The sequence below is a fragment of the Dromiciops gliroides genome, chromosome 3, assembly GCF_019393635.1.
Source record: "Dromiciops gliroides isolate mDroGli1 chromosome 3, mDroGli1.pri, whole genome shotgun sequence".
Classification (NCBI taxonomy): Eukaryota; Metazoa; Chordata; class Mammalia; order Microbiotheria; family Microbiotheriidae; genus Dromiciops; species Dromiciops gliroides.
This window is the reverse complement of record NC_057863.1, coordinates 334,207,773-334,220,802: the sequence shown is the minus strand read 5'-3', so window position 1 is coordinate 334,220,802 and position 13,030 is coordinate 334,207,773. Positions and strand designations below refer to the sequence as shown.

The 13,030-nt window shown below is 38.7% G+C and overlaps 1 protein-coding gene across 3 annotated transcripts in view; it reads right to left on the bottom strand.

Annotated features, from left to right (window-relative positions):
* Window positions 1-13,030, bottom strand: part of PARP14 (poly(ADP-ribose) polymerase family member 14) — a 70,095-nt gene that overhangs the window by 53,330 nt on the left and 3,735 nt on the right. Inside the window, exons 1-2 of one of the 3 annotated variants that reach the window (XM_043996425.1) lie at window positions 9,364-9,553; window positions 3,072-3,211 (exon numbers count right to left, since the gene is read on the bottom strand). In XM_043996425.1, the coding sequence (XP_043852360.1) occupies window positions 3,072-3,211; window positions 9,364-9,547 (324 nt within the window). In that variant the 5' untranslated portion in view covers window positions 9,548-9,553. Of the gene's footprint in view, window positions 1-3,071; window positions 3,212-6,830; window positions 6,873-9,363; window positions 9,554-13,030 lie in introns of those variants that run through there. The other 2 variants (XM_043996426.1, XM_043996424.1) reach the window with 2 other exon arrangements.

Here is a 13,030-nt window from a genome sequence, read left to right as displayed (position 1 = left end):
TAATTAAAAATTTTAAATTACATATCCAATTTGTTGATTCTCTCTCTCTCTCTCTCTCTCTTTTGGTGCGGCAATTGGGGTTAAGTGACTTGCCCAGGGTCACACAGCTAGTGAGTGTTAAGTGTCTGAGACTGGATTTGAACTCAGATCCTCCTGAATCCAGGGCCAGTGCTCTAGCCACTGTGCCACCTAGCTGCCCCTCTTTTTCTCTTTTTGATGAAGTTATTTAGAGATATAAAAATTTCCCTAAGTGCTGCTTTGGTTTCTTCCCCCAAATTTTGATATATTATCTCATTATTGTTATTATCATTAATGAAACAATTAATAAGTTTCTATGATTTGTTATTTGAACCACTCCCTTTTAGGATTAAGTTAGCTTCAAATTAATTTTTAATCTTTGTTTCTAATGTTCTTTATTGAATATAATTTTATAGTCTACCAAAATAATTCTTCTTTTCAGCATTTGTGAGGTCTTTATGGCTTACTACATGGTCAATTTTTGTTAAGGTGCCACTCATAGATGACAATATATTCCTTTCAGTTTTCATTCAATATTCTCTAACTTTTCTAAAATTCTGTTTAGGTCCTTTATTTTTTGGCTATATTTATCTTTATCTGAGGGGACTAAGTTGAGGTTCTCTACCATTATAACTTTACTTTCCATTTTTTCTTATAATTCATTTAACTTCCCTTTTAGAGTTTAGATTCTATGGTTAAAATATGTTTAGTAGTGGTATTAACTTTCTATAGCACCTTTCAGCAAAGGGGGGAGGAAGGGAGAAAAATTTGGAACTAGAAATCTTATAAAAACAAACGTTGAAAACTTTCTCTACATGTAACTAGAAAATAATATTATTATTAAAAAGATCATAATCTCTTTTAATTAGGTTTATTTTTGCTATTTCTTTGCATAAGATCATGATTGCTACTTCTTGATTTTTTTTTTTTTACTTCAGCTGAACTATGATGGATCCTATTCTAGCCCCTTATTTTAAATCTGTATGTATCTTTCTGTTTCAAGTGTGCTTCTTATAAACAACATATTGTTGGGTTCTGGTTTCTAATCAATTCTTCTATCTTCTTCTATTTGACAGGTGAGTTTATCCCACTCACATTCACAATTATTCTTGCTAATTGTGTGTTTCTGTCTTAATATCTTATATTTCTTCTCTGTTTTCTGTCTATTCTAAAAGAGTTTGTTTTCATTCTGACTAATCATTTCCTTAACCTATCCTCATTCTTATTCCTTTCCATTCCCTTCTCATAACTGCTTTCCATCCTGTTTCCCTGTTGGGTGAAATATATTTCTATATTCAACTGTTTGTATATATGTGTATTCTTCCCTCCTTTGATCAGTTCTTATCAGAATGAAGTTCAAATGTAGTCTGCTTTCCCCCACTCCACCCTGCTTATTATACAGACTCCTACTCTTGGTTCCATCATTTCAGTCCCATCCAACTCTCTATGAACCTATTTGAGGTTTTCTTAGAAAAGATACTGGAGGGGTTTGCTATTTTGTTCTCAAGGTTATTTTACAAATGAAGAACTGAGGCAAACAGGGTCACACAGCTAGTAAGTGTCTGAGGCTGGAGTTGAACTCAGGAAGATCAGCTTCCTGACTCCAAACCCAGTGTTAAATTCGCTGTGCCACCTGCCCTTAGACTCCTATTTGCAAATACCACTTATGTTAGATTTCCATCTGAGCTGTTTTCTACATCTTTGTAGAAGAGGTATGGTGGGGGAACTATACTTTATAACTTCTTTCTTTACTCAGCCATCTTAACTATTATGGGAATTTTTTTTTTGTTTTTTTATGAATATTTTTACAAGGGTCTTGTTTTTCTTTTTTTAATGGGGAAGAGAAGGGAGGGAAAATAAATGCTTGCTAATTGAAAAACGGATATATAATTTAAAAAATTTAATTGAACTGAATTCTCCATTGGTAGTGGTTCCCTACATGTTCTAGGTTTGAGCAGTATAATACTCATTGCTTTTTTCCTTCCTCTTACTATATTTGTCCCACCTTAAGGTTCTGTAATGATTGGAATGATGCCATCTACTGGAGACTTGCTGTGGGAAAGCTCCGCCATGAGGAAAATGCCTTAGAGGGCAAGGCCATGTGGCTTTTCCTTGGCGTCAGGAAATGACGTTTTGCTCATGGGTGCTGTCTATCAAGGCTACCAGCCAATCAACTTGAGGAGCCTCCTATTTTCTGGGAGGAGACAGGAAGGAGGAAAGAGAGCCTGTGCAGAGAGCTCCCTCTCTTTTGGGTTCCTGACTTGATGGTGGTGGTGGCGGCAGAGGACTTCACAGGAAATTTGAGGAAAGATAGGAATGCCAGGCTGTTGGAATTCTGTTCTCAATCTTTTTCTTTCTATTTTTCAATAAACCCTTAAAAACCTAAACTCGTTTTATCAGTGATTTTAGTCAGTTTCCCCCAAAACTGGGGGAACAGATTAGAATCCACATTTAGAATCTTAAATTACACAGTTCCTTCAGTTCAACAAACATTTATTTTATATAATTATTATATATCATTATATAAATGATATTATTATATATAATTCTTTTCTATTTTGTGTAAGACAGTGCTCTAGGTCCTTGGAACACAAAGAAAACATTCCTACCCTCAAACTTATATTCTACTGGGAGGACAAAAGAGGAATAAGGAAATACAAAAGGTATAATAAATAATACAAAGTAATTTTAAGAGATAAGAACAACTAACACCTAGGGGGAGAAGGGTGGGAATCAGGAAAAGTCTTGTCTGTGAAGTAACATCTTAGCTATGCCTTGAAGGAAGATAGGGATTTTGAGAGGCTGTGAAGGACCAAGGAATGTGCTGGTCTTAGTTTTCAATTCCCTTTAAAACATTGTTCTAATTTCTTAACCCCTATAGGCACTTGTTTTGTTTTTTTGTTTGTTTTTGTTTTTTAACATGGCCAAGAATTTCTATTTCTCTCTTTCATGCCTTTCTACTGCTTTCAGGTAGTATTTTGGTCCTGAACTCTGTCCCAAATGCCTGGAAAAAATACCCATTTCCTTGTTGATAATATGTAAAATATATTTACTTCTGCTGGGATTTTCTCTTCATTCCCTTCATTGCCTTCATCCACATCCTTTGCTGTAGGCAATCTGACAGTGAGCTTCAACTTTTCTTCTCCTGGCAGTTCTAACACATGATTCTCTCTCTCCAGAACTCGTTGCCTTGCTGAAAAATATGGGTGAAGCCAAGATTATGATGTGGTAATCTTTAAAATGGAAAAAGGTTGTACTGTTTTTAAACCCTATTTTTATTGACATCTTTTGCCTTTTCATCAGCTATATTTCCAAATATCATCCCCCCTCCTGTGTCCAGTGAAACACGCCTTGTAACAATGAGTTAAAAAAAAGAGAGGGAAATAAGTTTGACAAAATAAACAAACTGTCTCATGATATATGCAATATTCTATACCCATTGTTCTATGTAAAGCAAGGAAAGTGGCGCATTTTCTTAACTCTTCTCAACACTGAACTTGGTCATTATTACAAAGCCAATAACATACTAAAATGTCCATACTTTTAAACTCAGAGATTCAACAGCTAGGCATAAGTTCCAATAGTTATAATGATCATAGCTGACATAAGTATCATTTTCTATATGCCAGACACTATGCTAAGTATTTTACAATTATTATCTCATTTGATCCTCATAACAACCCTAAGAGTTAGGTGCTATTATCATCCCCATTTTACAAATGAGGAAACAAGAGATAAACAGAGATTAAGTGACTGGCCAAGGTCACACAGCTAAATAAGCATCACAGTCTGATTTTAGACTCAGGTCTTCCTGACTCCAGGCACAGCACTCTGAACATGTCACTGATAAAAAAGAGTCTTCATATATACCAAAAAATTTAGAATGATACTTTATGTGACAGTGAAGAACTGAAAATAAAGTAGATGCCCACTGGAGAATGACTAAACAAATGGCAGTATATCAATTAATGGAATATTATTGTGCTACAAGAAATGACAAATGTGAAGAATACAGAGAAACATGGAAAAGTGAGGCAAAGAGAAGAGCCAAGAAAAAAATATATATATATACACAATGACAACAATGTAAAGTGGAAAGAACCACCACCAAAAAACTAAAAAGGAATGTAGCAAACAGAAGGAAGCAACAGACAAGCAGAACAGATTTCAAAATTGCATGTCAAATTTATTATATTATTAGAAAAAGGGGCAGCTAGGTGGCGCAGTGGATAGAGCACCGGCCCTGGAGTCTGGAGTACCTGAGTTCAAATCTGGCCTCAGACACTTAACACTTACTAGCTGTGTGACCTTGGGCAAGTCACTTAATCCCAATTGCCTCACTAAAAAAAAAAAAAAAAAAAAGAGTAGCTCTACATAATAGAGTTTTGAAGTTTCAAGTTACAGAGAACAAGCTTGACCCCAAAGAAGAGATACAAGAAGACAACCCTTATCTGTTCCTTTAGGTAAGTATTCGGTGGGGAAGAAGGTACACAGGTTCCATGAATGTGGACCATGACATATGTAAGGAATTGATTGTGATTTGGGGTTTCTGTGACCCCATCTTTGCCTGGGATTGGAGATGCTGGAATGTTATGCAGTGGGTTCTCTTTGAAACTGCTGATTTCCAGGTGGTGGTGAGTTGTGGATTGTATTTTTTCCTTCCCCTAGTCCTTTTTTCTTTGTCCCTAGTTCTATTAACCTTACTTGTGTTTTAAATGTGTTCCCATTAATAAACCCTGCTTTTTTGTTTTGTTTTGTTTTGGTTTTTGCGGGGCAATGGGGGTGAAGTGACTTGCCCAGGGTCACACAGTTAGTAAGTGTCAAGTGTCTGAGGCTGGATTTGAACTCAAGTACTTCTGAATCCAGGGCCAGTGCTTTATCCACTGTGCCACCTAGCTGCCCCTGTTTTGCTTTTTAAAGAGGCTGTTAATCTCCTTTCTTACCCCAATATTATGGTGAGCTGCTCACTTAACACTCTCCATATTAAATTTGGCCCTTACACATATATTGTCAATATTTTTGTTGTGCTGATCAGTTTTGCTAACTTTTTCTTTATTCCTCTTGTTATTTCTTCCCTTTAAAAAGTTCTTCGTTCACACACCATATACTTAAATAAGGTCAAAATGGGGACATGATAGGGGCCCTGGCTTTCTCCTCCCCCCCCCCACCCTGAAACCAGAAAACAGGGCCTTCCTCACACACCCAGCTCCAAGCTAATTGGCTGGCAACTTTGATTGACAGAACTAACAGGGGGCTCTACAGCTGCAAGTTGGCCAGGTTCCTTCCTGTCTCCCCCACTGGAAGGTGGTCCTTAGCTATGCTGATTCTCCAATTAGTTCAACATACCCCCTGGTCTGTCCCCATTGTAATTTGGCAGGGCCCATGTGGGCGTGTGGGTGTCTGGCATGAGGTCAGTGCACACGGGTGCGTGCCAGGTTTCTAATTTTAGCCAAAGGTGGGGTCTTAGAAACCCCAAATCACAATTAATTCCTTACATAGGGCAGCTAGGTGGTACAGTGGATAAAGCACCAGTCTTGGATTCAGGAGGACCTGAGTTCAAATCTAGCTTCAGACACTTGACGCTGGGCAAGTCACTTAATCCTCATTGCCCCGCAAAAATAAAAAACAAAAACAAAACAAACAAAAAAAAGAGTTGCTGAATGAATGTGCTATAAATGTATGCTACTTAACAGCAATTAGGTCCTCATGGCTACAGGCCAAATATTTTCTTCCCTCTCTTATTAGCTTCCCAACATGTTTCTCACAAAGGCTATGTCCAACCTTTTCCCTTCTGGAACCAACTCTCAGCTCTATCTTGACTCCCACTCTCTCCATAATCATCATTCTTTAGCTCCACCTCAAAACTTCTATTAGTTCTCCCACTTCCTCCTCCTTTCACCTTTTATCTCACACTGTAAACTGGACTCCTGATCCCTCAAATCTTCTTTCAACCTTGTTCCATTTAATACTTTCACCTTCTCCTTCATCTTCAATCTCTCCCTATATGTTGGCTTGTTTTCCTCTGCCAATAAATATGCTCTGTTTGCCCTATCCTGAAACAAACAAAAAACTTTTGTTTTGATTCTGTTATCCATTCAATTGATTATCCTATCTCTCTCCTTTTAACTGTTAAAATTTTAGCATGAGTAGGCTATATCTCTTGCTTTTATTTCTTTACCCACTTACTTTTCAACATGGCTTCATACCCTCCATTATACTGAACTAGCTCTCTCTGGGGTTGCCATGAATGACTTCTTCTTCTTCTTTTTTTTTTAAATAGCATTTTTTTTTTTTGCAATTAAATGGAAAGATAGTTTTCAACGTTCACTTTTTAAAATAAGATTTTGAATTCCAAATTTTTTCCTTCCCTCCTCCCTCCCCAAAATGGAAAGGAATCTGATATAGGTTATACATATGTAATCATGTTAAACATATTCCCACATTGGTCATGTTCTGAAAGAAGAAATAGAACAAAGGGGAAAAACAACAAAAACAAAAAAAAAAACAAAAAAAATTGAAAATAGTATGCTTCAATCTGCATTCAGACTCCATAGTTCTTTCTCTGGATGTTAATGGCATTTTCCATAACGAGTCTTTTGGAACTTTATAGGATCATTGTATTGCTGAGAAGAGCCAAATCTATCACAGTTGATCATCACACAATGTTGCTTTTACTGTGTATAATGTCCTCCTGGTTCTGCTCACTTCACTTAGCATCAGTTCATGTAAATCTTTCCAGTTTTTTTTCTGAAATCTGCCTGCTTATTATTTCTTATAGCACAATAGTATTCTATTACATTCACATACCATACCTTGTTCAGCCATTCCCCAATTGATAGGCATTCCCTCAATTTCCAGTTCTTTGCCATTAAAAAAAAAGAGCTGCTATTAATATTTTTGTACATGTGGGTCCTTTCCCCTTTTTTATGATTTCTTTGTGATACACATCTAGTAGTGGTACTACTGAGTCAAAGGGTATGCACAGTTTGGTTGCCCTTTGGCACAGTTCCAGATTGCTCTCTAGAATGGTCAGATCAGTTCACAACTCCACCAATAATGCATTAGTATTCCAATTTTCCCACATCTTCTACAACATTTATCATTTTCTTTTTTTGTCTATGACTTCTTAATTGCCAAGCCTTTTTTGGTAAATTCTTCTCCCTAGACCATTTTGTCTATTATTTCTAGCACCTAGAGCAGATTCTGGCACATCATAAGCACATTTGATTAGTGCTTGTTTATTGACTAATTAACAGCTGACTTCCTTCTTAATACTCTTTTCTCCCTTTGCTTCTATTACACTCTTTCCCCCAATTCTCCTCCTGTCTCTTTGTTGGTTCCTGCTCTGTCTCTCCCAGGGGTTTCTTTTCCTTATCCCAGAACTTAAGTTTGGATAGCCTTCAAGGCTCTGTTCAGACCTCTTACTTTTCCCCACATCCTCTCCTTTGGTGATCTTGTCCACTCCTATCACTCTGGGAAACTGAAACAGATAGAAGCTAAGAGACTTGCCCAAAGTTGCACTGCCAGTAAGTATCTGAGGTAGAATTTTCTCAGAAACCTATCCTCCTTTTACATTTCCTTATTTCTCTTGATGGCACCTAGGCTTCCAGGATCAAAAGATCAAATGCATCTGTCATCTTCCCTCTCCCTTCCCTCCTATATTCAATCACTTGTTAAATCTTTTCTATATGTCCTCTCTTCTCCATTCCACATTCACAATCCTAATTCAGGTCCTCATTACTTCTTCTTCTTCTTCTTCTTCTTTTTTTTTTTGCAGGGCAATGGGGGTTAAGTGACTTGCCCAGGGTCACACAGCTAGTAAGTGTCAAGTGTCTGAGGCCGGATTTGAACTCAGGTACTCCTGAATCCAGGGCCGGTGCTTTATCCACTGCGCCACCTAGCCGCCCCCTCCTCATTACTTCTTATGAATTGTTGAATTATCTGAATTATAGCTTCTTCTGAAATCCATCTTTCTCATCATTCCCAAAAAATTCCTAATACAAAATCTTAATCTTATTATTCCTCTGCTCAAAACCCTGCAGTTCTCCCCTTTTTTTGTATGGAAAAATACAAAACAGCAATAAAAGAAAAAAAAAAGAAAGTAAGTACCTTTTCCCCCATTTATAAAATGAAGATAATAATGCTAAGGAATTGAAGTGGTTAATAGGGAGTGCATTCTAAGCATGTGGACAATCTGCAAAAATGGAGAAGAGGATATGGAATAAAACTAGGTGAAGACCACACAGAAACAGAAAACAAGGACAAAATACTAAGCTAGATGCTCTAGGTAGAAAGGTAAATAAGAGAGATCCCCTGACCTCAAGAAAATTACACTCTAAGGGAGTGAAGTGTATACTCAAATAGATACAAGGTAGAAGATAATTAAGTGATAAAATAGGAAACTGACAGATAAGGAGCGAAAGATTACTTCTAGCAAGGGAAGGAGAAAGAAAGCATTTATATAGCACCTACTATGTACCAGGTACTATGCTAAGTAAGTGTTGTTGTTGTTGTTTACAAACATCATCTCACTTGATCCTCACAATATCCCTGCTAGATGGGTACTATTATAACTCCCATTTTACAGTTGAGGAAGATGAGGCAGATAGAAGTCAAGTGGATTTCCCAGGGTCAAATAAGTAGTGAATGTCAGAGGCCAGATTTGAACTAAGATCTTCTAAACAGAGGAAGACCTGCACTCTACCCTTTGTGCTACCAGATGCCTCAGCTGGAAGCTGGGGAGTTCAGAGATGTTGAGGTTTGAGGCTTCTGAGAAGAGGAGATTCTTGAATAGAACCTAAAGGCGTATTAGTAAATAGACTTTGTATTGGCTGTTGCCCACGAATAGAATGTTCTTCTTCCTCCCCATCCCCTCCTGGCTCCCTTCTGGACTCAGCTCAGACACCACCTTCTGCCAGTGGCCTTTCCTGCCCCTTCTCCAGCCTGCTCTTCCCTTTCTTTTATCCTTTTTAGCTGAGAGTACCTCCTATCTGCTCTAAGTATATCTTGTAAGAACACAGCTGTTTGTATGTTTTCTCTCCTACAAGAAGATGAGTTCCGGAGGGCAGGAATGATATTTTTGCTCTTCTTTGTGTACCTTGAACTTAACACAGGGCCTAGAACATAACAGGTACTAAACAAATCTTGATGACTGCCTGGCTCTCTCTTCTGGACTCAGTCTCTCTATCTTTAAAATGGGAGAAGTTAGACTAGATGATCTCTAAGGGGTCCTCTTCAATTTTGCCACCTGCTAAGCTTATTCATCTCTTTATTCACCCCTCACCAACTTGAACTCATTTCAGCATAGATTCCACCCCCTTCCCAATACTGGAGTTTCCCACCTACCTTCCTCATGGTAAAAGAGGAGATGGATCTCAGAGCAGCCCATCTGTGGCTTGAGAACACACTCGCCCCCTCCTGATCTCCGGGGGCTCTGGAAGTAGCACTGCAACTTCTTAAGCAACTTCTTAGAGGGGTTGGGACCCCAGGACCCATCCAGCACCAGAGGGAAAGAGCCCAACGCCTCCATCCTCTTCTCTAGCCCTGAACCTAAAGGCTGGGGCTTTGAAAACTTTCTCTTTCGGTTTCCTGAAAAGTCCCTCCCTTAGCTATTAAGTTTTCACCCTGTGGCTGTAAATAAGTTTCCCGTGATTGCACTGGCCAGTCATCAACAGGAAATACCCCATTTCCCCTTGGTCAGCAGCCCTAGCTGACCCTCTTGGCTTCCAACTTTCAGAAAGTATATTTCGATTTTATAATACCCCTCTCCAGTGCAAAACAGAAACCTGGAATTACCCCTAGATTTCAGATAGTGATCGTGCTGAATTCAGTTTCCTTTTCCCCTAAAGATCTCTCTCAGGCCAGCTTTTAAAAAATAGATTTCCTCTCCCTAACCCAGAAAGCCAACCCATATAACAAAGAATTTAAAAAGGCATGAGGGAGAAAAAAAGACAATTCAGCAAAATCAACCAACACATCGAATTAAGTCATAGTCCCCCTCATGTCTCCCAACAGGACCATGTCTCTTCCATCCCTTAAAAACCCTCCTCACTTGATCCAACTTCTGAAAGCCTTGAGCACAGTGCCTGCCACATAGGAGGTGCTTTTTGACCGAAAGCTAACAGTTGGTGACACCACTTCCTTTCCTCTCACTCTATTCTAGAGAAGATGGTGCCTTTTTGGGAAAGGAAAGGAAGTGGTGAGATCTGGCATCTGCCTCATTATTCAATCAAAACTGTACTCTACGGTTACCAGTGATTTCCCTCTCTCTCTCCCCCACCACCCCGCCCGCCCGCCCCCCCCCCCCCCCCCCCCCCATGAGGGTTAAGTGACTTGCCCAGGGTCACACAGCTAGTAAGTGTCAAGTGTCTGAGGCTGGATTTGAACTCAGGTCCTCCTGAATCCAGGGCTGGACCATGCCACCTAGCTGCCCCCCCCCCATTGCTAAATCTAATGGCCTTTTCTAAATCCTCATCCTTCCTGAACTACAACCTTTGACATTGTTGATCACTTTCTTCTCTCTAGGTTTTCTTAGGTTTCCTCCTGTGGATCTTTCTCTAGGTTATACCTGGTTGTCCCCCAAGATTCTGTCCTGGGTTCTCTTTTCTTTTCCTTCTGTACTATTTCACTTGGAGATCTCATAAGGTCCCATAGACTTAATTATCATGTCTATGAATGTGATATTCAGATTGATTGGTTCTTCTTCTTCCTCCCTTCCTCCATCCCTCCCTTCCTTCTTTCAACACTACAGGTTCACAAAGTGGATAGAACTCAGAATAAGCAGAGCAACATTTTCTAGTCATATGAACCTAAGCAAGTCACTTAATCCTCCTGTGTTTCTATTTCCTTTTTTTTTTTTTAAATAAAATGAGATGTTTAGACTTAAGGGACTGCCAAGGCTCCTACAATAGCAGCAAATCTGTGATCCCTTGACCTTCCTCAAATGTAGTTCCTCAGATAGGTTTATAGCCAGGCAATTTGTTGCTAATTTTTTTTGCTACCTTAGGAAAAGAAATCTGTAAAATGAACTTTTCTATTCCTTTTTATCTTATGTTGTTCTTTCTGAAAAAATTCTACCCTTTCTCTAAATTACAAGGTAAAGAGGTATTTGCTCTCACCTAAACCAAAAGGAGGTGGATATGGGGGCGGGGAGAGGAGCAGGAATCTAAGTGCTTCTGAAAGCTAAGTTGGACTAGTGGGAAGCTATGCCTTGGAATTGTTAAAGGCAAAAATTCTGGTTAGGGTGAGTTGGAGTTCTACTGTGATTATAGATCTTTCTGATATATAAAATGGGCTTTTTGTCACACAACACCCACACCCACACACACACATATTAGCAAAGAGGATGAAGGTGCCCTACTGATAAAAGGTCCGTTCTTAAGAGGCCTAGTCATGGGGATGAAATTCTAGTGAACCAGGGAGAAAGGCTCTGGAACCCAAGGATTGATGGAAGCTACAAGAGAGGACTATTGACATAAAGAAAAATATATTATAGCACAGAGCACCTGGGCAATATTTTTGAAATGCTTAAACCTATGTCAGATGGAGTAATGTGAAAGTGACTTGTCACTGCTTATCACTGCTAATTGTTGGTTCCCTGATACTTAAATATTTGTTGAATACTACTAGAATCAGAGATGGTAAGGTGGTTATGTCACCAGACTTGGGAGTAAAAAAGACCTGTGTTTAAAACCTTCCTCAGATATTTACTGTGTAATCTTCAGTAAAAGATTTAACCTTTTACTCTCAGTTTTCTCATTTGTAAAATGGGAATAATAATAGCTCCCAATTCACTTTTAGTGTCAGATTTCTATTTGATCTTGTGTTCATTTGAATATTTTATATTTTTGGAGATATTCTATTTTCTTTTTGTTCTCAGTTTTGCTAGCATATTGCCATGGATAATAGGTACTGGTTATTGTTTTTATTTCTTCTGATTTTTGTTGTGAGACTCAAAAGGTACAGGACGGTTCTTTGGAAAACTTAAAGGGCTACTTTATGAAGGTTAGAGATTTAGCCATTATGATTACTTTGGACTGCTAGAGGGTGCTGTAGTATAGCTTACACAGCATCAAGGAATACAACCTAAGAAGAAAAAACAAGATGCTCTCTTCTCTCTGCCTCTGTCTCTGTCTCTCTCTCTTAAAGGAAGTTGCTTTGATTCCTTTTGATTGTACATTACAGTTATTTCCGGATGTTACACCCCACCACATACACACACACACCACAAAAAAAAAAACAAAAAAAAAACAACCCCATATAACAAACATAAACCATTAGGCAAATCATCTATCTGAGAACGAACATGTAACCACTCTCTCTCCTTTATTCTCCCCCACCCTCTACCAACAGGGAGGAGTGATTTTTATATGAATTCTTCTTCACCAAGATAGGTGTTGACAATTATTCAGAGTGCAAATTTCTAGTAGTGTTCTTTTCACTAATATTTGTAATAGTACCAGTATCTATAAGGTTCTCCCTCCCCCTACCACGTAGATTAGGATAGTTCTTTTCCACAAAGAAAAGGAAACTAAACCAAAGATTTGATTGGTCCAAGGCTAGGCTACTTCTTTTCCACAAAGAAAAGGAAATCATACCCAAGATTTCATTGGCTCAAAGGGGCTAAGACTCAAAACACCTAGGTATGGTGGCAACTTCCTGGTGGCCTCAGGCCATATTGGTGATGTCTCAGGTCCTGGTTACCTCAGGGCATTGAAAGGCTTGGCCACCAAGATCAGGGCCCTTCAGACCAGACTGGTGTTCCAAGACCAAATGTCACCACTGCCCCTTCCTGGAATGTTTAAGGCATTTCATATGGAAATGAGGGAGCTAAGTGTTGTATCCCTGTTGAAGATCCTTATTATTCCATGGCTATATATATAATCATTGAATTATATATATGTATCTTATTTCATTCCAGTATCAAACCACCAGAGGATCAGCTCTGAATCAAGCCCAGCTCACAAATAGAACTCAACACCATTGAGCCTGACATCATGGTTGAAGTCAAAGG